Source organism: Enhydra lutris, unplaced genomic scaffold (genome assembly GCF_002288905.1).
Source record: "Enhydra lutris kenyoni isolate GAN:26980312 unplaced genomic scaffold, ASM228890v2 scaffoldscaffold19, whole genome shotgun sequence".
In the NCBI taxonomy this organism is placed as follows: domain Eukaryota; kingdom Metazoa; phylum Chordata; class Mammalia; order Carnivora; family Mustelidae; genus Enhydra; species Enhydra lutris.
In genome coordinates, this window is record NW_019154103.1 from 4,557,037 (window position 1) to 4,579,220 (window position 22,184).

At 32.9% G+C, this 22,184-nt stretch overlaps 1 protein-coding gene across 1 annotated transcript in view; it reads right to left on the minus strand.

The window, feature by feature from the left end:
* The window catches only part of LOC111148283 (adaptor related protein complex 3 beta 1 subunit), a 278,207-nt gene that overhangs the window by 183,935 nt on the left and 72,088 nt on the right, over window positions 1–22,184 (minus strand). Inside the window, exons 5-7 of the mRNA XM_022504764.1 lie at window positions 21,472–21,632; window positions 18,814–18,880; window positions 10,306–10,488 (exon numbers count right to left, since the gene is read on the minus strand). Coding sequence (XP_022360472.1) covers window positions 10,306–10,488; window positions 18,814–18,880; window positions 21,472–21,632 — 411 coding nt within the window. The remainder of the gene's footprint in view (window positions 1–10,305; window positions 10,489–18,813; window positions 18,881–21,471; window positions 21,633–22,184) is intronic.

The following is a 22,184-nucleotide window of genomic DNA, read 5'->3' on the forward strand; positions in this document are numbered from 1 at the left end:
AGTATATTTTTCATTTAATCATTTTATTTTTCAGCCCTGGATTTTCCATTTGGTTCCTTCTTACAGTGTCTTTTTCCTGTTCAGACTGCTCATCTGTTCATTCGACACAACTATACTGCTTTTAGTATTCTGGCCATATATTTAATAGCTGCTTTGCTTATCTATAAGTGCCTTTTCTTGATTATACTGAGGTGACTTTCTAATGACTGGTTTTTCTCTTAAGCAGCAGTTATGTTTTTGTTTTTGTTTCTCATGTCCACTGATTCTTTTAAAATTGTATTCTGGGTATGATCAACCACACACCATGAAAGTCTTCCATATACTACATTCCTCTAAAGTGTAATGGCATTTATTATAGCAGATATTTTACTGGTCTCCAACTGCAAACTCTATGTGGCCAGCAAGTGAAATCTCCATTTAATTCTTTTATCTTCTAAGTGCTGCTTTTTCGCTAGACCCACTAGCGCCTTTCCCACACATCCACACTTTATTGTTCAGCCAAGGATTTGGATCTATTTACTACGTATTTCCAGGGGTTCACCCTTCTGTGGCTGCCACTCCCTTTTGGAATTTCCCCCAAATATTTAGGTATTCAGCCAGTCTTGAAGTCTGTTCTCTGACAGCTATGTAAGTAAGGCTGTGGCTTTTTCCATCATTGTAGCAATCTCGTGAGTGATTTCAGACAAAAACCTGCAAACTCCAAAACCTCACACCTTGAAATTTCAGCCTTGTATATATAGAATCTCTAGGTTTTTTTCCTACTTTTGACTGTCTTACAGTGACTTTAGATGGCTGGTGTTTGCAAAAGTTTTCTAGAGTTAACCCAATCAAGGCATTCCATTAGCAGAAGCTGAAACGCTAAGTCCATGAAGAACATCTCAACTCCAAGTCAAACGTCTTGATGCTTTTTATGTGAAAATAAACCTATCTCATATACCTCACCTCCAGATTCCATTGTCCTCACTCTTCCCATTACATGCCATTGAACCACATTATTGCCCATTCCTAAACCCACCATCTGTAAGAGGAATGTAGTTATTAACATTAACTAGACTAGATTGGGCTGAGGAGCAATATGACTTCTTTAAAAGTATGTGAATGCTCAATCCATACAGAAAATCTGTTTGCAAAGAAGATCTTTTCCAATGGGGTAGGCTATTGGAGACATCTAACAGTGCTGCATTCTCTACATAACCTAGACAACAATCCACTGGAAGAATCTGTCTGATATGACTAATTTGGAACTGTGGAATCTACTGAAAGCTTGCTACTTCCAGGAAGACTAGTGACTTTAAGATATATATCAGAAATTAAAAGTCTAGGGGCACCTGGGTGGCTCAGTGGGTTAAACCCTCTGCCTTCGGCTCAGGTCATGATCCCAGGGTCCTGGGATGGAGCCCCGAGTGGGGCTCTCTGCTCAGCGGGGAGCCTGCTTCCCTTCCTCTCTCTGCCTGCCTCTCTGCCTACTTGTGATCTCTGTCAAATAAATAAATAAAATCTTTAAAAAGCAAAAAAAGAAAGAAAGAAAGAAAGAAATTTAAAGTCTATACAGACACAATTAAATGGATAACAGAATGGAATAAAACTGGATGCTTCTAATTACCACATTATTAGTTTACATAAAATCGTAATCTTTTCTGAGGTGAATACAGAAAACTACTAAGCAGCAAAATCACACAATTAAAGATTAATGTAAATAACTGACTTGTCAGAAGACTGAAATTCATTATTAAATGTATTCACTCCTTTATGCTATAGTAATAAGGCTAACACAGAGAAAAATATAAGGAAAAATGGATGATACAGACAAGAGAAATTAACATGATGTAAGTACGTATGGGGAAAAAAAAGCTCAGGAAGAAAGAGAAAATTTAGCAGACAGACACAAGAGAAGGGCAGAAAAATGAACCACATTTCTTAACTTCTTAAACTCTAAGTCTCTCCTCCTAAAAGCAAGTCGGTACATGCTGAAAGTCATAAAATACTTAAAACTATGAACATTCTAGGACTTCTAGGTAAAGATGGTGAAATAAAGAGGATATAATCTCTTTCCACAATATAAAAAATGTGAGGAAAATAAAAATGTAAAAGTAACAAAGTTCACTCAATACTAACAAAACAAGAAGGTCACAATCTAATGGCACAAACTTAAGTTTTAAGTTTTTTAAAACAGCAGATTCTAGCAAAACATGTTCCTTGCTTCTTGAGAATGTTCATTAATAACCTTCTACTCAGGCACCTGAGTGCCTTTTGGCTCAGGTCATGATCCTGGAGTCCCAGGATTCAGTCCCACATCAGGAATCCCTGCTCAGCAGGGAGTCTGCTACTCCTGCTGACCTCTCTCCTCTCATGCTCTCTCTCATCTCTCTCTCTCAAATAAATAAATAAAATCTTTAAAAAATAAATAAACTTCTCCTCCCCAAATTTAGACAGAAGAAAACAAAGAGTCATTCTTATCTTTTCACTCTACTGGGGGCGTTTGGGCTGGTGACAGAGGTTAATGGTGGAAACAGGTGGTGAGGAGAAGCAGGTGGGAGAGTAAACAACAAAGCGGACTCTCCCTGAAAGAGGTGAAGAGACTCAGAGGTAACACTGTCCAAAAGAAACTTTTATGGTAAGGAAACATTTTATATCAGCACTATCTAATACAGTAGGTACTAGCTACATGTGACTATTGAGCCACTTAAAATGTGGCTAATGCATGTGAGGAACTGATTTTCAATTTTAAATAGCTACATGGGGCTAGTACCCCCTATATTGAACAGCACAGTTCTTGGATTAAACAATGAATAATGAAAAATAATGTAAAGATCAAGACTATTTCTCCACAGAAATACACTAGGTGGCATGAATGCGTGTATAGGGCATTTAGGAAAATTCTAGAAAAAATGCTCAGGCATTCTAAAAAACAAAACAAAACAAAAACAAATCCTCAGTCTCTGCTGAGGTTAAATCTACTATCCCACAAATTACTCATTTCCCCAAATGCCAGACTACTAAACCAAAAAAGAATATAACATAAAATACACACAACTCAAATTGAAACTGAGAGGAAGAAACCAACTATCTTTAGGTATGATTGTATAAAACTAAGAAGTCACACTGTATCAGAACAAAGGTCTGTACCACAGCTTCCCAAGTATTTATAATAGGAAAAGAGCACAAAACCTGTGTAACATATTCACACGCACATTTAAAAAATGCAAAAGAGGGGCACCTGGTGGCTCAGTTAAAGCCTCTGCCTTCAGCTCAGGTCACGATCCCAGGATCCTGGGATCAAGCCTGGCATCGGGCTCTCTGCTCAGTGGGGAGCCTGCTTCCTCCTCTCTCTCTCTATCTGCCTCTATGCTTACTTGTGATCTCTGTCTGTCAAATAAATGAAATCTTAAAAAAAAAAAATGCAAAAGACAAATCATTCTGGGAGAAATATTCCATTTCAAAAGTAAATTCTCCACACTAAGAACATGAACTCAAGAAAACACAAGCTCAAAGATGAGATGATAAAATTATATAATAAAGGAAATGTAAGACTGAAACCTGAGTGAATAAAAGCCAAACAACTATAATTACCAAATTAAGTAAAAACTGTTAAAGAAAGATAGAGGGAATGCCTCGTTGGCTCAGTTGGTTAAGTGTCTGCCTTCAGCTCAGATCATGACCCCAGGGTCCTAGAATTGAGTCCTAAATCAAGTCCTGTATCAGGCTCCTTGCTCAGCAGGAAGACTGCTTCTCCCTATATCTGCTGCTTCCCTGGCTTGTGCATGCATGCGCTCTCTCTCTCTCTCTCTCTCTGTCCCTCTCTGTCAAATAAGTAAATAAAATCTTAAAAAAAGACAGATTAGATCAATGAAAATCAAATTACTGATAAAAAGACTTGAGATAATATGAATACATATAAAAAGACAAAGCAATTTTTTTAAAAGGTAAAAGTAGAGTAAGATTGTAAAATAGAATAACTGGCATTTCTGAAGCATACAAATAACAAATGGAACAAAAAAACAAAAAAACAAACAAACAAAAAAACCCTGGAAGAGAAAAAGAAAAAAAGAATTCAAAAAAATTCTACAAAATAAAGAAGTGAATATGTACATCATATAGGATGACTCACTCTGAGATGCAAATTTACTAATCGTTACAGATTACAAAGAAAGGAAAATAGATTTCTGGGGGTTACAAACAAACAAACAAACAAAAAAATCAATTTACCTGCAAAGAAAAAAAAGTCTGTGGCTACAGGGTGAGCCCTCTGAAGAATAAAAAAAAAAAAGGTATGACCCAAGACTATTATATCCAACCAAGATGCCAAATATAAAAATAACATGACAATTCAAAGACATAAGGCCTAAGAAAATACTGATTCCCTAAAGAGATGAAAATGTTATTATACAGAAATAATATTTGCCAAGTCATAATTAAATGAACAATACACATTTGTTAAAAAAATTATAATACAACAATATTGCAAAGATGGAATAATGAAAGCACGAGACAATTTAGAATGTCATATCTTCCATTTCTGTAATAGGAAATCAATATAAAATGTCTAAAATTCATAAATCAAGAAAAAGCAAAACATACACATTACTAAAAAAATTCATATTACTTAGAAATGGAGGAAGTTAAATACATACATATCTAAAAGAATTTGAGGTAAAAAAAAAAAGGCAGACACTAAAAGAATTTGAGGTAACTAATTCAGGCGTGGGGAAGGGTGAAACAGGAAAATGTTTCTTATAAGCCATGTAAGTATTATTTACCTTTTTTATAACCATGTACATGTTTACTTGGATAAAATTTAAAATATTTTGTAAAGATTTTATTTATTTATTTGAGAGATCCAGAGAGAGAGAGCAATAGAGCTGAGGGGAGAGAGAGAGGGAGAAAGAGAAGCTTGCTCCCTGCTGACCAGGGAGGAATGACCTGATCCCAGGACCCAGAGATCATGGCCTAAGCCAAAGGCAGATGTTTAATCAAATGTGCCAACTAGATGCCCCAAAATTTAAAATATTAAAAAAAAAAAAAAACTTCATGAGTTAAAAAAATTCAAGCAAAAATAAATTATAAACAAGAAAAATGAGGACTCTTTAAGATAAACATTCCATAACTAATGGAGGGAAGGGAAGAGAGACCCCACAGCAATATATGCACATGGTCCATGGTTTCCCAATAAACTGCATATTGAACTTGCCATCAATAGGTGCCTGAAAGAAGTACACAAAAACTTTTGTATTTGTATTGTGAAGCACGGATTCTACCATAACTCCTCACTACTCTTATTTAAAAACTTCACAACAGGGGCTGCTGGGTGGCGCAGTTGTTGAGCATCTGCCTTCAGTTCAGGTCATGATCCCAGGATCCTGGGATTAAGCCTGGCATTGGGCTCCCTGCTTAGCAGGAAGCCTGCCTCTCCCCTTTCCATTCCCCCTGCTTGTGTTCCCTCTCTCGCTGTGTCTCTCTCAGTCAAACAAATAAATAAAATCTTTAAAAAAAAATTTTTAATAAATAAATAAATTTCACAACAGTGAGATTCAAAAATAGTTCATAAGTAAGACACAAAATTTATTTTACAAAGAAAATTAACCTGTAAAGAAAATTAAAATTCAATAAAAAATAATCTCTATCCTGTAGGTCCTGGAAGACAGGACATGATGCACTCTCTCCCCCATCTTTGTATTTTCAGAAAATTGCTAATCAAGAATTATGCATATGAATTTTGTGTTCTGATGAGTTATTTTATAGCTGTCCCCGAAAAGCTTAAGAAATTTATCTCAAAATACTTTGAACAAAATTCTAAACTTGGAACTTTTTTACACCTAAGGTTTTATAACTGAAGTACATATATATATTGAGAGAAATAAAAGTAAATTCATCACACAAAATTTCAAAATGGAATGCATACTGCCACTAAAATTTTATCACCTGGATTCATAAGTAAAAGGTAACTCTGAGTACACAAAATTTTAAGTTCTCAATCATGAAAGGAAAAAATTTTGATAATTCTTGCAAAACTGTCATCTCCTAAAGAAAGTTTTTTTAAGGAGCTAGATTCATAAAATTGACCTTTCTGTCAAGCTGCAGTGCCCGAGGTTTCTTTCAGTTTATACTTAACACCACTAAAGGTTTTTGATACTCTTAAAATTTACTTATTTTTTTAAAAATTCATTATTTATACCAAAGCAACTTTAGTCTTAGAGATTTACATTTATGCTTCAAGTATTCTCCCATAATCGGCTTGAATGACACAAAGAAAATACTTAAGTAATTTTATATCCTTGAAAATTATACAAACTTGACCCAGAATTTAAAAAAAAAAAACAAAAAACAACCTATATGGACTGCAAAGAGTAAGGTAAATCTGAGAAAATAAAAATGCAAATATGCATTTTAGCAGTCTCTTGGATTTATTAACCTAAAAGGTTTAATTTCCATTTTCCTGCATCAGCTTTATTTATAAAATGTCGTGCCCTATAAATACGCTGTTATTTTCTATAGTCAAGCACCCTCTTAACAAATCTTCTCATTAATATGTAAATTTAAAGTCAATCGGTCTTCTCCCTGACAGCTCCATGAATTCCTAGTGCACTGTATAATCGGCTTTGACTTGGCATCCACTATTTATCATCAAAGATGTCAGTTAGAAAAATTATGGAAAATGCACTGCAATTGATATGACTGCAATCTACTTTGTCAACACTTAATTGTTCCTCAAATCATACATTTACATATAAACAGCCTAAATACTGATCTATAATGATGCAAATAAGCTAAATTAAAAATCTCTTCTGCCCTGAAGAAGCTTGTTTGTATATGATGTGTTCATTTGAGAACTTATTGACAAAAGCATGTTACATCAGCTCATCTCAAAAAGTATTTCTACTAATTTTCAATTCCTCAAAAAAACAATTTTGTTACCTTTCAAGCATATAAGCATAAACAAATGTTTTAAAAATTCAATGAGAAACATGATTTTTCTCTTTGAAAAACAAATTTAATTACAGTTGTTACCTAATTGTAATGTCTAAGCACTGTGGATTGAGGGGGCTTCAAAAATGGCTTCAACTGGAATGCAATAAGCAAACACAGAGTACTTATTACAGTAAGCAAAAAGATAATAAAAAGTCATGAGGTAGGAAAAAAAAGGGATAAGGTAAAAGGAAATAAAAGGAAAGACTGTTGACCTAAGGATCAGATTACTCTGTTTATATTTCTGGCTCCATATTTTATAAACAGCATTATCTTAGGTGAGTTGTTAAAAATCTGTATACCTCAGTTTTGTCATCTATAAAATGGGTGTAACCATCACCACTGTCCTATCTCAAATAAAATACTACATAAGTGCAGCAAAAGAACAAACTGCTAAATTTAAGGTATCACAATGTTATTTTTCCTGTATTATCTTAGTACCTGAGAAAGAAATCCCTTGATTTTAATGAATTTGGTATGTTTAGGCAGTATTTTTACTTCAAACAGCTTTTAAATCAATATATTATTTTAGTGAGACTGTTTTCTCACTTGTAAAATCTTTCAAGATAAATGACCCTTTATATATCATAAAATGGTATTCATACAACATTTATACAAGTGACTTCTGCCTGTATGTAAAAGGGGATGAGGGCTAGAATGGACACCTTTACACTCTACCAACTTCGTGAAAAAAATACATTCAAGACCTGATGGTAAAAGGATAAAATAGGATTGTAACAAGTAAGCACTGACTATGCTAGAAGACTGTTCCACTTTGTCTTTCTATCCTATAGTATTCTTAGCAATTCTTTACTATATGGTATGCTTTCTACAAACATGAGAAGTGAAAAATGGAAGCAGACAGGAATGCAGAATCCGTCTAAGTTTCTTCCAGCTTTATAATTCAGCTTGCCAACTTTTTAAAAAGATATTTATTTATTTTGAGAGAGAATGCATGCTGGGGGAAGGAGCAGAGGGGGAGGAGAAGCAGACTCCCCACTGAACAGAGAGCCCAATGTGATGTGAGGCTCAATCCCAGGACCCTGAGATCACAATGTGAGCTGAAGGCAAACACTTAACTGACTGAGCCACCCAGGTACCCCCTTTAATGAAAATTTAAAATTTTAATTTTTAAAATTAAAACTACTATGTGTAGTCCTAAAAAGTTGGATGCAATTTTAAGTCTAGGCCAAAAAGCCTCCAAGATTACAAGTGGCTGGACTGCTCACTGAAAAGTTGCTCAGTGAAACAGAATTCTAACAAGATATAGAGAAAGATGGGTTAACTTGAAGAGTAAGCATGAGCATGGTCTAAATGATGATAATTCACTTGAACCTTAATTTTATAAGATGTATTTGTACCAAAAGTCTAACATCTTGGACAATCTCTAACCTCTAATACTGCAATAAAGGATAACCCTTCTAAATCTTTCCTGCTGGTATGGGACAGAATACATATGTATATGAAAAGACAAAGGCCTGTTGTCTTACTTTGGAGTCAACCGATACTACTATAAATTAATAAATAAAGAGAAATGTGTTATCCAAAGTAAAGTTTACAAGCACTAGAACAACTGAAATTAAACAGTTGCCAGTAAATGGTTGACCCCTTAGATATAAAAATAAAATTAACTTTATAAAAAAAAGCAATCATTAATTTAAAGTGCCCTATATAGCATGAGATTTTTATATATTAATAATTCAAAACATTTCCATTTTATTTTATTTTTTAAAAAGATTTTATTTATTTGACAGACAGAGATCACAACTAGCAGGGAGGCAAGCAGAGGGGGGGTGGGGAAGCAGGCTCCCCGCTGAGCAGAGAGCCTGAAGCAGAACTCGATCCCAGGACCCTGGGATCATGACCTGAGCTGAAGGCAGAGGCTTTAACCCACTGAGCCACCCAAGTGCCCTAAAACATTTCAATTTTAAATAACAAACACTTTCTTAATATTAAAATTAAGATGGAGTCAGTATTACAAACAGTCTTATGGATAAAGATATACTTTTAAAATTTTAAAATACTTTTTAATACTGACAATACTAAGTCACTGTAAAAAGCATCAATGAATATTTTAAACATTTAAACCCCTTAAACATCTGAATGCTTAACACATCATCTAAATTACATATTATGAACGCTCCTCTATTTGATACACATTTTCCTCTCACTTTATTTCTAATTAACAAAAGTGAAATGAACTGAACACTCCAATGTACTGAGCAACTAAAGTGTATGTACACATAAGTTTCTATACAAACCATTATGATATAATTGGGGTATTTCTGTTCTTTTACTTTTAGGCAGTTGATTTTAAAAATCTGTACCATTTTTTCCTTTTTAATTGAAATATAAGTTGACACACATCACATTATTTTCAGGTGTACAACATAATGATTTGATGACTCTATACATTATGCTGTGCTCACCACAAGTGTAGCTGCCATCACCATGCAATTTCATTGTATATTCTGTAAGCTATACATTTCACCTCTGTGACTTATTTATTTCATAACTGGAAACCTATTATCTCCCACTCCACTTCACCCATTTTGCCCACTTTCCCACCTCCCTCTACTTGCTTTTTAAAAAGACAAAAAAGAACTATCACAAGATTAGAATGAATGTGCTATTCTTGTAATATTTTTTTTAAACAATTTAAAACTTACACTTAAATATTAAATATATACATACAAAGGCCTCTATTGCAAATTATGTAATAAAATGTTTTCAACTATCAATTAAGCAAAGAGAAGGTATTAAGTATGCCTCTAGTGTTAATATGCACAATGAAAACAACTTCAATGTAAGGTTTATTTAATTATAAATTTTACTAAAATTCTATCAGCCTAAGTGAAAAAAAAGAAAACAAACATTTTAAAAGATAAAACAAGAAAAGACAGTTAAAAGTTTGGCAATATTTACCTATAGGGCAAGAAATTCTCTTAGTTATAAATTCCCATGTGCTAAAATCACATTACCCACTTGTACAAGTGAGTCACTTGAACAGCTGAGACTTAAAGATATGAAAGCAACTAGCCTCAAAAAAAATCCATGATTTGGCAATATCACTGCAAACAATGTACCAGGCTCTGCTCCTAACAAGGGCCTCTTGCCAAGTATCATACTAAAAGTTTATATACTACATCATTAAGTATATATCAATCAGTACCAAAATAATGAAAAATTAACCTTGCATTTGTTTCCTGCTTTCCAAAAGAACATGAAAAAAGGAGTTCTCCATAAATATGTCAATCTCTGTATTTTACAACTATACACATTTTTAAAAGCTCATCCATTTTCTTAGTATACTTTATAAATGGAAGACCATTCAACACTTACCTCTTTCCAAGGACTGACAAACTGTGTACGAGCATATCGAGTTAGCATGTGGATTATGACAACCTGTCCCCACTCTTCTACATCAACTAGTAAATTACAGAGCTTGCGGTAATTCTTGTGAATCAGATCTATTCTATCCGGGCATACTTCTTCAAAAGCCATCACAACACTGCCAGCTACCAGCTAGAAAAGGAAGAAATAGTAACTCATTAAAAAACATTTTCCCTCCATCAAAGATTCTACTGAGGCATTACAGAGATGCAATCAGTGTTACGACAATATTTAAAGTATTCAGTTATCTAATTTAAAAAATGATTGTTCATGTATCAATAACAAGTTTTCGGTGTCACTCCCTTAAAGAATAATTTTTTTTTTTAAGATTTTATTTATTTATTTGACAGACAGAGATCACAAGTAGGCAGAGAGACAGGCAGAGAGAGCGGGGGGTGGGGGGAAGCAGGCTCCCTGCTGAGCAGAGAGCCCGATGCGGGGCTCGATCCCAGGACCCTGGGATCATGACCTGAGCTGAAGGCAGAGGCTTTAACCCACTGAGCCACCCAGGCGCCCCAAAGAATAATTTTTATAGCTGTAACATGTCTGAAAAGCTAGTACCTTCTTGAAATATTACAATTAGAAGTTTTAGTATTAGAAATTCCAACAATTTTTCATCAAGTTAAATTTTAATAAATTGCTCATACATAGATTCAATCTACTCATCATATATATTTTTCATTTTTAAAGCTAACCTTAGTTTCGATCTAAAGATTCGTTATTTAGTATATAACAGCATTCAGAAAAATAAGACAATAACAAAGATCAGATCATGTCAGTTTAAAATGAGAAAGACAATGAATTTATTTTAAAGTGTGTGAGGAACTCTTAAGTACTTTGGTATAGAACACTTTCAAATCTTCAACATTTTAATCTACCTCTTAATTTTTACCAATATTTCATTTACAAAGAAAACACACAGGCTAAAATTTTAGTGATTATAATGTATGTAACAATGTGTATAAAAAGAAATAATGTAGTACCAACAAAAGTCAGCTCCCACCAAGACCAACTAACGAACCATAAATGCTGTTTTTGTAATTGTCATACTTGGGCAAAGCAGTAAAATTAAGATATCTTTGGGATAAAGATACAAGCTAAGCACAATACATAATATACAAATACTTCTATATATGTACCACTGATATATGTGCATTAGCCAACAATATAATGCTGTTGAAAAAATAAATTAATATCGTATTTTTTCTAAACACTGGGGATCTTCATTTTAGTGTCTAGAATTTCCCCAATGACTTAAAATAAGCAATTAAATAGAAATGTAACTTATAGAAATGGTACTTTCTAAAAAATATTAGATACAATGATATTTGTATTTTTAGTGTTTGTCCCTCTACTTGGCTGACATTTAGTTTATTAATATGCAACCAACAATACAATTGAAAGAAAACAGCTCAGAATATAGACTTGCTATTATGCTAAACAAGTTTCTAGTCCTGTGGGGATTTTATGAATTACCAATCAGTGTAAACGTGAAGCCGCATTTATTGACTCCAGCCCTGCCCATGTACTGGTGCCTGCTGGTCCCAGCATGAATGTACTTCAATCGAAAAAGCAAAGAATTGATTATTTGTGGGAACTAAATAAAAAATGTATTATACGTATAATTTCCTATTTGCTATTGATATGGAAAGGAAGTTAAGTTTATGTTTTCATCTCTACATTTTGATATCTCCTATACAAATCACTCTTCACAAATTGTATTCTCTGATATTTCTAAACAGTTAGATTTAATACCATTCAAAAATCTCTTAAAACAACTAAAGTTTATGACATCAAACTACAGAATAACTTAGTATTTGTGAGATCTATCTATCCATAGATATATTTCATATATAGGCCAATCTTACATTAATAGAAGAAATACATATCAATTGATATAGGATACTAAAGTACAAAAACAAATAATACCATTTAGAATAAAATAGTCCATGAAACAGAAAGAGCAATGTAATGAAGTTTCAATTTAAGACATATTATGTAAAATCAAGTATTTTGCCTAAGCCTAGAAGATTTTTTTGAAGTGTTTATTAGAGACACCAATTAAAAGAAAAATCAACTACCAAATGTTATTAAATTTATTAAACTAAGAGCTATAGGTACAACATAATTCTAAAGTACTAACTAATAACATAAAAAAAGAAAATACTAAAATAAATAAAGTTTAAGGAAACACAAAAATATTTAGAATATAAAGAAAAGTACCTTCACAAAATAAAACTGACCATTTTAGGTATTTCATTGTATGGATTTAACAACTGACCCTAGGTTAAACAATGCCAGAATTGATAATTTTGGTCTATTAAACATTCAATATTCTATAAAACTTCCAGAATTAAAATAAAATGATCTACTCCGATTTTAAAAACCAAAAATATTGGTCTCCCCAAAACAGACAGTTAATTTCCATCTCACTGTGTCAATAGTAGCTTTTTATATAAGGGGAAAAATAAATCACTCCAACAAAACTAGCAATGAGCTCATCAAATTCAAATGCAGTTTTCCATTTATGTATTTTTTATATTAAAGCTATAAACATGGTTCATTTATCTTCCCTTGGTTGCCACGTTTTTCTGTGCTGTTGCTATGAACTTCAGCCATTAGCTGTGCTCCAAGGTAAACTACATGAACCATCAACAAAAGTGACACCCTATCTATGGAGTTCATATTTTCTCCAGATTATCTATGCTAGTTGACAAGCTGGTAATGAAAAAAATCACACTAAGCAAATGGTTCCTCTAATAACAATAAATTTTCTATAAAATTATGAAGGGTACAAAACGTTTCCTTGCATCTATTTTGTCATGAATTCTAATTAACGTTGCAAAAACCTGAGAGTGCTGGGTCATCACAAGAAGTGCATCAAGGTTTGATTGATAATATGGTATAAGTTGGCCAATGCTGCCAAGATTTTCTTCTCTTAAATTAATGGCCATCCAACCTGCCCTAATCATACAGCCCAAATGATACTCCCCTTCTTATTTCAATTTTCTTGAGGCATGGAAAATGGGAAAGATCAGTCATTTATCTTCTAATAGCTGGATAATAGATCTATCATAATAAAACATCTGCACAAAATCAGAGGTATGGGGTTTTTTTTTGCCCACAACAGTGAAACTTTTACCAACATTAAATCAATAACTTATAAAATGGTGTCTTACCCTCATAGTTTAGTTATGAACTACCAATACATTTATTAAACATCATTTTGTAGCTAAATTAAGGAGAAACATTGTCATAAAAAATATATAAACTGAATTTTTCAGTAAGCACTGACTTAATCTATTTTCTTAAGAAACTCTGTTTTCTATTAGAAAGTTAAAAGCTTTCCAAAGGATTTCTTTAAAATTAACCTGAAAGAAACTGGAAATAAATGCTACCTTGCTTTTGAGGTGTCCTAAATAAGACTGTCCACCGCTATACTTAAGTTGCTCAACAAATATGAATTTCTACCTTTTAAAGACAAACCAGAGAAAGCACTATATACTTTAAAAATGAATTTGTAACTGAACCCAGAAAAAGAGTGTTTTTAGGATATGTTAAATAGAGAGTATAGGAGGATACCAGTAAATCTAGGAACATACAATGAAGAAATTATATAAGAAAGCTGTAACAGCTGATTGGGGATAATGGAACATTAATAAAATACTCCCTTTTAATTTTACTGACTATAGTTGTGGGGTGTCTTTCAAAATTTATAGATAACCTTCAGATAATAGTTACACCTCAGTAGCCCGAAAATGTTTTTCCAGTTATCTTACCATAACTATATTCTTTAACCCCACAATGTATTTTTAGAAAAGGACTATTTTTATGATAAATATTGGTCTTACCCTAGTAAAATGGAAAAATCATTCTATTTTAATAATGTTTATATGCCCACCTTTCCTTAAAATGAGAATTACAGAACTGCCTTTGAGATCTTAATTGTCAGGAAGTCTTGCTTTAGGCTAAAAGAAGCAACAGAAGGTGTATCTCCAAGTCAAATTTTTTTTTTTTAAGATTTTATTTATTTGACAGAAATCACAAGTAGAGATGCAGGCAGAGAGAGAGGGGGAAGCAGGCTCCCTGCTGAGCAGAGAGAACCCGATGCGGGGCTCGATCCCAGGATCCTGAGACCATGAACTGAGCCGAAGGCAGAGGCTTTAACCCACTGAGCCACCCAGGTGCCCCTCCAAGTCAAATGTTAAGTGAAGAAAAGTTTCACGTACATTAACACCTTTCAAATTGTATTTACCAGCAGCAATAGCAACATGAATATCACAACAGTGATCCCAAGAAGCTCCTGATGATAACAAATAAATTCCTTTTCAAAATGCAAAAATAAATTAGATGTGCATGGTTCACTTAATTGGGAAATTTTTAAACAAAAATGACTTGGGATTCTATTTCCTTGGGGTTTTTTAATTTTATTTATTTGAGAGAGACAGAGACAGAGAGAGCAAGCAAGAGCAGGTAGGAGGGGCAGAGGCAGAGGGAGTAGTAGACTCCCCACTGAGCAGGAAGCTGACGTAGGGCTCACTCCCAGCACCCTGAGATCATGACCTGACCCAAAGGCAGATGCTTAATCTAATGAGCACCAGCCAGGCTCCATGATTCTTACTATTTCAAACATCAATACGGACATTATTAATTTGGGGGAGGAAGGAAATACATCTGTCTTCCTTCAATAAAGAATTTTAAGAGACAAAGTAATAATAAAGCTAAGATCCATAAACATATGCATAAATAGCAGAATATTTTAAACCTTTCTACAATAGATAATAATCACACAAAGGAAAAAATTATCATAAAATGTTCTTAAAAAATAATTAACTTAAATAATGGGTTGGACAAGTTATAGTACCTTAGTAAATCTGAATCTCCCAAACTAAACCCAGAAAAATCAAAGATGAAAACCTCTGCCCTAAGCATAAGTAAAAAAGAGAGAATCTCCAAACTTCAAATTACATATAAGTAGACAATTAAGTCCTAAATCCCAGAGAGTTCTCTTTCAAGCTTATATCATAAAACTTCACAAAGACCTATGGCAGTCTGGAAAAAACTTTCCATAACAAAGCAGTAAGGAGTTGGTGGTAAGCAAAAGAGTGAACTAAAATCAACAGGAGAAAGAAAAAAAGTACTCTAAGTGTAAAAATACTGCATAAGATTCCCAGTGGGTCCAGTGGACTACAAAGAAGAATTTCAAGAGGGATGGAGGTGGAGGAAGGATTCAATGAGACTATCTTGGAAAAGAACATTTTTAAGAAGATAACAGTTAAAAAATGAGGTAGAGGAAAAGGAGTCCCTCAGAAGCTATAAGGTGACAGAAAAAAAATAAAATAAGAGGAGGAAATCTAGCTCCTAATAGACCAAAAAAATAAAAATAAAAATAACTTTAGGACATTCACACCTTCCTATGGATGCTCTCCCTTAAAAAAGCCAACTAATAGAAAAGCATACTTTGCTATTCTGACAGAAACGTTCTTATACTAGAATTTTGCAAACAACCTCAAATTCAAACCACTAGCCCTGTCCAAAGAAAGGTGTAGGTAATCTACACATATGGAAAACAGAAAGTGAAAATCAAAACAATTCAGCTGATAAAAAGTAGCCCCCCAAAAATTAATGATGAAGCAAAAGAAAACTGTCTAACATAACACTCCAAATTGAAGTAATTACCCTCAAAGAAGCATCTGATAATCAGAATAACGAGTATGAATCAGAAATTCATAAAAGACAACAGAAACAAACAAAAGATATCAGGAAGAAATGGAACAGAAGTTGACTGAAACCAGGAAAGAAACTGAGAGGGGAAGAAAATAATCAAACATGATGATTAAATTGCATGGTGTCCTTGCAAGAGAACTGCTGAACAAAAATTTAGTAAGGGTAAATTAAAGAAAAGTAGAAAAAGAACCAAGTGAACAGAAATGAGGTAAAGAAAGAAGTAAAAAGGTTTGGAGAGACAGTGGTTGAAATGTAAGATAGGCAAAGAAGATCCAACCTACACAAAATTGAAGTCCCTGAACAAATAAAAGTAACAATTGAACAAATTAATGTTTAAAACTGTAATCTTAAAAAAAAAAAAAAAAAAAACTTTGCCAGAACTAATATTTAACTTAATTAGCAATCCCCATCTCAGCACTCCCCACAAAGGTACATGCTAGCAATTCTGAAACCCTTACTCTTCATCTTGGGACTGAAAGAGTAAGTAAATATACTGAGGACAATGAGAGCCACATTTTTTAATGTTGGAGAAAGATGCTGAAAAGGTAGGAGGCTAGAAGGAACCCTGTACTAATATACTGCAATTAGAGGCATCAGTATAAACTACTGCCATTTAACACAGAAAAATAGATATAGATGTCTTTTGAGTTTAAAAACACATAAACATGCAACACTTTAGGAAAAAGGAGTGTCTCATAAGTGATAGACCATTAAAGCTCCCATAAGCTCTACCTGCAAACACTGAATATAACATACACCATTTGGGAAGCAAAGTGTTAAAAATGATAGTAAACACCTAGTTACTAACACCAAAAAAATTAGTAATTATATTACTATCACCAAAAAATGACAGTAAATACCTAATTACTATCACCAAATTATTCCACAATCATTCAACAAATATTAAATACCTACTATGAACAAGTATTCAATGTTTTCTATTGTATTTTGGAAATAAATGGTCAGAAATTAATAACCAACTGTTGCAAATTTACAAAGAAGTTATCTTCTACATTCCTTTTTCATTCATTTATTTCTTGTTTGGAATATGTATTAACCCCCTTCTATGGTGTCAGGCACTATGATCCCAATTATATATACAGCAGCTCTTTCAAAACAAACAGAACTTCATACATTAGAAATTACAAGCTATACAAATTTGGGAACTAAAATTTATGAAGGCTTAATATATAGCTACCAAGGGGCAGAAGTTCAGACACAAACCCCATTCTGCCTTATTACACAGACTGCAATTTTCACCTGTAATGTATTTTTTTTTAGGAAGACATGCACACATTTTAAATGGAGGTTTCATTCCCAGGCCATGCAACAAATTTCTTTTAGTCTATAATGTAACAGAAATCATGGTAAACTACATTAAAGTAAAGGATCTGTCTCTTAAAGACCTTACTATATTCTTCACAATTCTTGGAAAATGTCTTGCGTCAAAGAAACTAAATGTTTTTGTATTATTATAAAATCAAGTTAACCATAATGCCAATAATACTGATTCCACATCGGGTCCTAGAAGCAGATAACAAGTATGCCATACAGAAAGAAATCAAAATTTCTGTCTTTATTTATTGGGCAAATCTGTATTTACTTAGCTCCTATATTACATCAAGCATTATAGAAGAACAATGAAGATTTCTGCTATATTATAGACTAATTTTGCTGAATGGCTTAGGAATGAAATCCCCAACCATATTTTCATGTATAATACAATATTTTCAAAGTAAATGGGGCAGGGAGTACATAGTGAAAAACTCATTAAAGGAAGTAAAATATTCAAAAGAACATATTCATAATGTAAAAAGAAAGCAATAAAGGAGGAAGGAGGGACAAAAGAGATATGAGATAGGGAAAACAAGTAAATAACAGCTATAAATTCAACTATATCAATAACATTAAATGCAAATGGATTAAACAATTTAACCAAAACGTACATATTGTCACAGTGGATTAAAAAATAATATCCAATTATATGCTTGGATTGGATTCACATTGGAGATACACATTGGATTCAAAATTACCAACAGGTTGAGAGTAAAAGCAAAGAAAAAGATCATTTGAACAGCAACTACAAGAAGGCAAAATAGCTGCACTTGTATCAGACAAAATAGGCAGATCCCATGGGTCATCCCTATTCCTAGATTTCATTATCACTATACAAAAGAAAGGGAGTGGGGAAGGGACCAGGAGGAGATTAAGTACATTCACAAAAGATGACTCAAAGTAGCCAGTAAGATGACTCTTACTAGTAATAAAACAGCCCTACAAATAAAAAAATGTTTTAGAATATTTTTTTAAAAACACATTTATAATACTCTAATTTTTAAATATCTCTTTAATACTTCCTAATACTTCATTTTAAAACAATCTATTTGTTCCCAGGTGATTCAGCCTTTAAAAATCCTAATAAATCATTGCTTGAAATAAAAACTTTTACACTCAAAGCAGTCAAAAATTTAGCCACAGATTAAAGAAAGGATATTCCCCCCCAATTTATTCTTCTGATTCCGGACGAAGAAACACGTAACAAGCTAAAATTCTAAATACAACATTTCTCTTTATAAACACATTTTTATTCTTCAAAGATTTTAATGAACTCCATGAATATTTATACCACTTCGAAATCAGTAAAAATAATTTTACCACATATACAATGGCAAAATAATACTATGTAAATAAAACACAAATTCACTTTGACATAAAAAGGTTATCACTTACTGTGCTTTTATCCTTTAGAAGTTTTTCAATTACTTCAATTAACATTTCCTTCTGCTCTGGATCAAGGCTGAAACATAAAAAGAAAAGAACGTACATTAAAATTTTTCCTTTAATTCAAATTTTAAAATGAAGCTAGTCACTTCAAGAATATTAAGAAAATTTTTTAGGGGATAGGGAAAGCAAGAATTATGTAAAGATAGATAGAAACAAAACAAAACTTTTTTCTCCCAAATGTGTCCTAATCTTTCTCTGTAAAGTTGCTTATATTAATTAAATCTGAATTCTTTTTTTAACTGAGGGAAAAAAGTGACAGAACAGTAATGATTTTTGACTATGGATACATAATGGTCAAAAACAGAGAATTCCCAGATAAGAATTTTCTAACGTTTCAGTTCTGTAATAGAGACATGCATTATAAAACCTGCCATCTAAAACCAAAAAAATATAAGCAAAGGCTTACATATATACAGAACTCAGAAATGAATCCTATCAGCATTTCTAATATTTCTAACTGAAATACTGGTAACTATAATTTCTTCCTAACATGGAATTCAACTGTTGTCCATTTACTGTGAAGCTGAAGAATAGTTATACAAAGACAAATAAGACAGTCTAGTAAAGAAAGTCCCAAACATAATCATTGCTTATAACAGAACCATGTATAAAGGATAACAGGAATACAAAGAGCACCAATGGAGTAAGAAAGATTATGGAGGGTTTCTAACAAGAAGTGACATCACAGATGAATCTTAACAATTTGGCTTTAACTGAAAAAAGGAGCAAATTTCCTAGATTGAAACTCAACAGATGGTTTTAAGTTAAAAACATTTTATGTAGAGGACTAACAGGCAGTACTGAGCTATTAGACGGTAAATTTCAGGCAAGGAGAATAAGGGTTGGGGCTGGAGAGGTAAAATGGGTTCCAGTGAGGGACTTTAAATCTGTCACAGTGAACTTGGAACCTATTCTACAAGTACATAAGCAAGAAAAGATAGTGAGAAGTATGATATAACTTTGTCTGACAGTTAACCTAAGAAAATGAATTTTTTCTTTTCACATACTTACTGTAACTTTATTGCTAACCATTATAATTATCTGAACAAACTTTGTACTTCTTTCAAATTCTAGCTCCGGTCTTCCTTCTCCAAGCAGTCTTTCCTAACTAATCCCATTTCATTACATCTTTACATTATGAAGCCCTATATGATAACCTCCAAGCCATATCCTATCAAAGTCACAGTTAGTATACCTTTCTATACACATATATATCATATTCTAATATCTTATTTAATTATAGATCACCTTTAATTAATTGTCACTGGTTTGATTTTTTTCCTCAAATATGTGATAATACATCCTCTACCATTTTCATACAACTTACGCATATAACCCAACACCAAAACACAAAATGATCTTGATAAAAGCTTGTGGAATCAATGGTAACAGAAAATAATACCAAATTATTATAGATAATAATTCTTTTATTCAGGCAATATGTTTTCCAAAAGGATCAAGGCATTGTATGAAATATCGTACCAATATGGTATGGTGCTGCATTTCAAAACCAGCATTTTAAAATTCAATAAAAGAGCTCTATAAAAGAATCAGACAAAGAAGGGAACATCAGGGTCAAAGACGGAAGAAAGGAGAACAAAGTGAGTTGATAGGTATTTACTCCAGAGATACAAATGTAGTGATCTGAAAGGGCACCAGCATCCAATGTTTATAGCAGCAATGTCCACAATAGCCAAACTATGGAAAAAGCCCAGATGCCTATCAATAGATGAATGGATAAAGAAGATGTGCTATATATATATACACAATGGAACAATACTCAACCATCAAAAAAATGAAATCGTGCCATTTGTAACGACATGGATGGAACTACAGGGTATTATGCTAAGCAAAATAAGTCTATCAGAGAAAGACAATTATCATATGATTTCACTCGTATGTGGTATTTAAGAAACAGAACAGAGGATCAAGGGGAAGGGAGGGAAAAATAAAATAAGATGAAACCAGAGAGGGAAACAAACCATAAGAGATCCTTAATCATAGGAAACAACCTAAGGGTTGCTGGAGGGGAGGGGGTGCAGGGATGGGGTAATTGGGTCATGGATATTAAGAAGGACACATGACATAATGATGAGCACTAGGTATTATGTAAAACTGATGAATCACTGACCTCTACATCTGAAACTAATAATACATTATGTTAATTAACTGAATTTAAATAAAAAATTAAATAATGTTTAAGAAATTAAAAAAAAAGAACAAAGTGAATCAAGAGGATAATACACTTTAAATTCTACCCTATAATAAATAGATAAAAGTCTTAATTTTCTAATAATACACGTTTATGTACATGAGAAATATATTATATAAATGAGAATTCAAATTCCCTTCATTTTTAAGTTATAAAATCTATAAAATTATCCTAGGCCCTAAAAGTCTCACAAGTGAAAACCAGCATAGGGTCTCTATAACCAAAATAAAGCTAAAGATGTCTAAAGAATGTTTTTGGGAAAAAAAACTGTCACTGGGTTTTACTCAGTATAAGGAGAGACTAACTCTAAGAGCTAATCAAATAAGCCTCCATGAGGTGTTAACATTCCACATACCATTAGAGGTCATTGGTATTATTAACAAAGCACCTACCTGTACAATTTCTGTATCGCATGGGCTGCATTCTTCCTCACATATGGTGATAAATCAGCAGAAGCCTCCTTAATAGCAAGCATCATAATTGGTACAATAATTGGTACTCTAATACTCGATAGAACTCTCAAAGCACTTGCACGGATTAGTTGATTTGGGTCCTAAAAATAGTGCAAAAATGTTCATCAAAATTTCAAGTTTAACATTCTAATTATATCTTTATGACACAGTTAATTGGTGCCCACAGGGTAAAATAGAACAACACTTGATCTTAGCCAAAAGGCCGAGAAGCGATGGTAAAATGTAACAAGAGAAAAAAGCTACTTAATTTAAAAGATTAGTATATGGAAATATGTAAGAAAAAAGAGTTAAATAAATGTTTATTTCTCTGAATAATGTTTGAACAAGAAAAGTAATGGTTATAATTCTAGTCAATCATTCATTAATAAGCATGTTGGGCTTTTAGAGATTCGCAATTATAAAATGCTACAGGTTATAAATTTTATCTTTAAAAAGTCATGTCCCCTCATTACACACTTTCAACAACTAGTTGATATAATGATGAAGAGTTCTTTGATGTACAATAATAAATAAAATATAAAGGAACCTACAGAAAAGGAAACACACTGGGAAAGATCTATTTGGTCATATATATTATTTTCTAAGGACACTGAACAGGCAATGTGAGGGGCCTTTCAACTCTTTCAGATCAC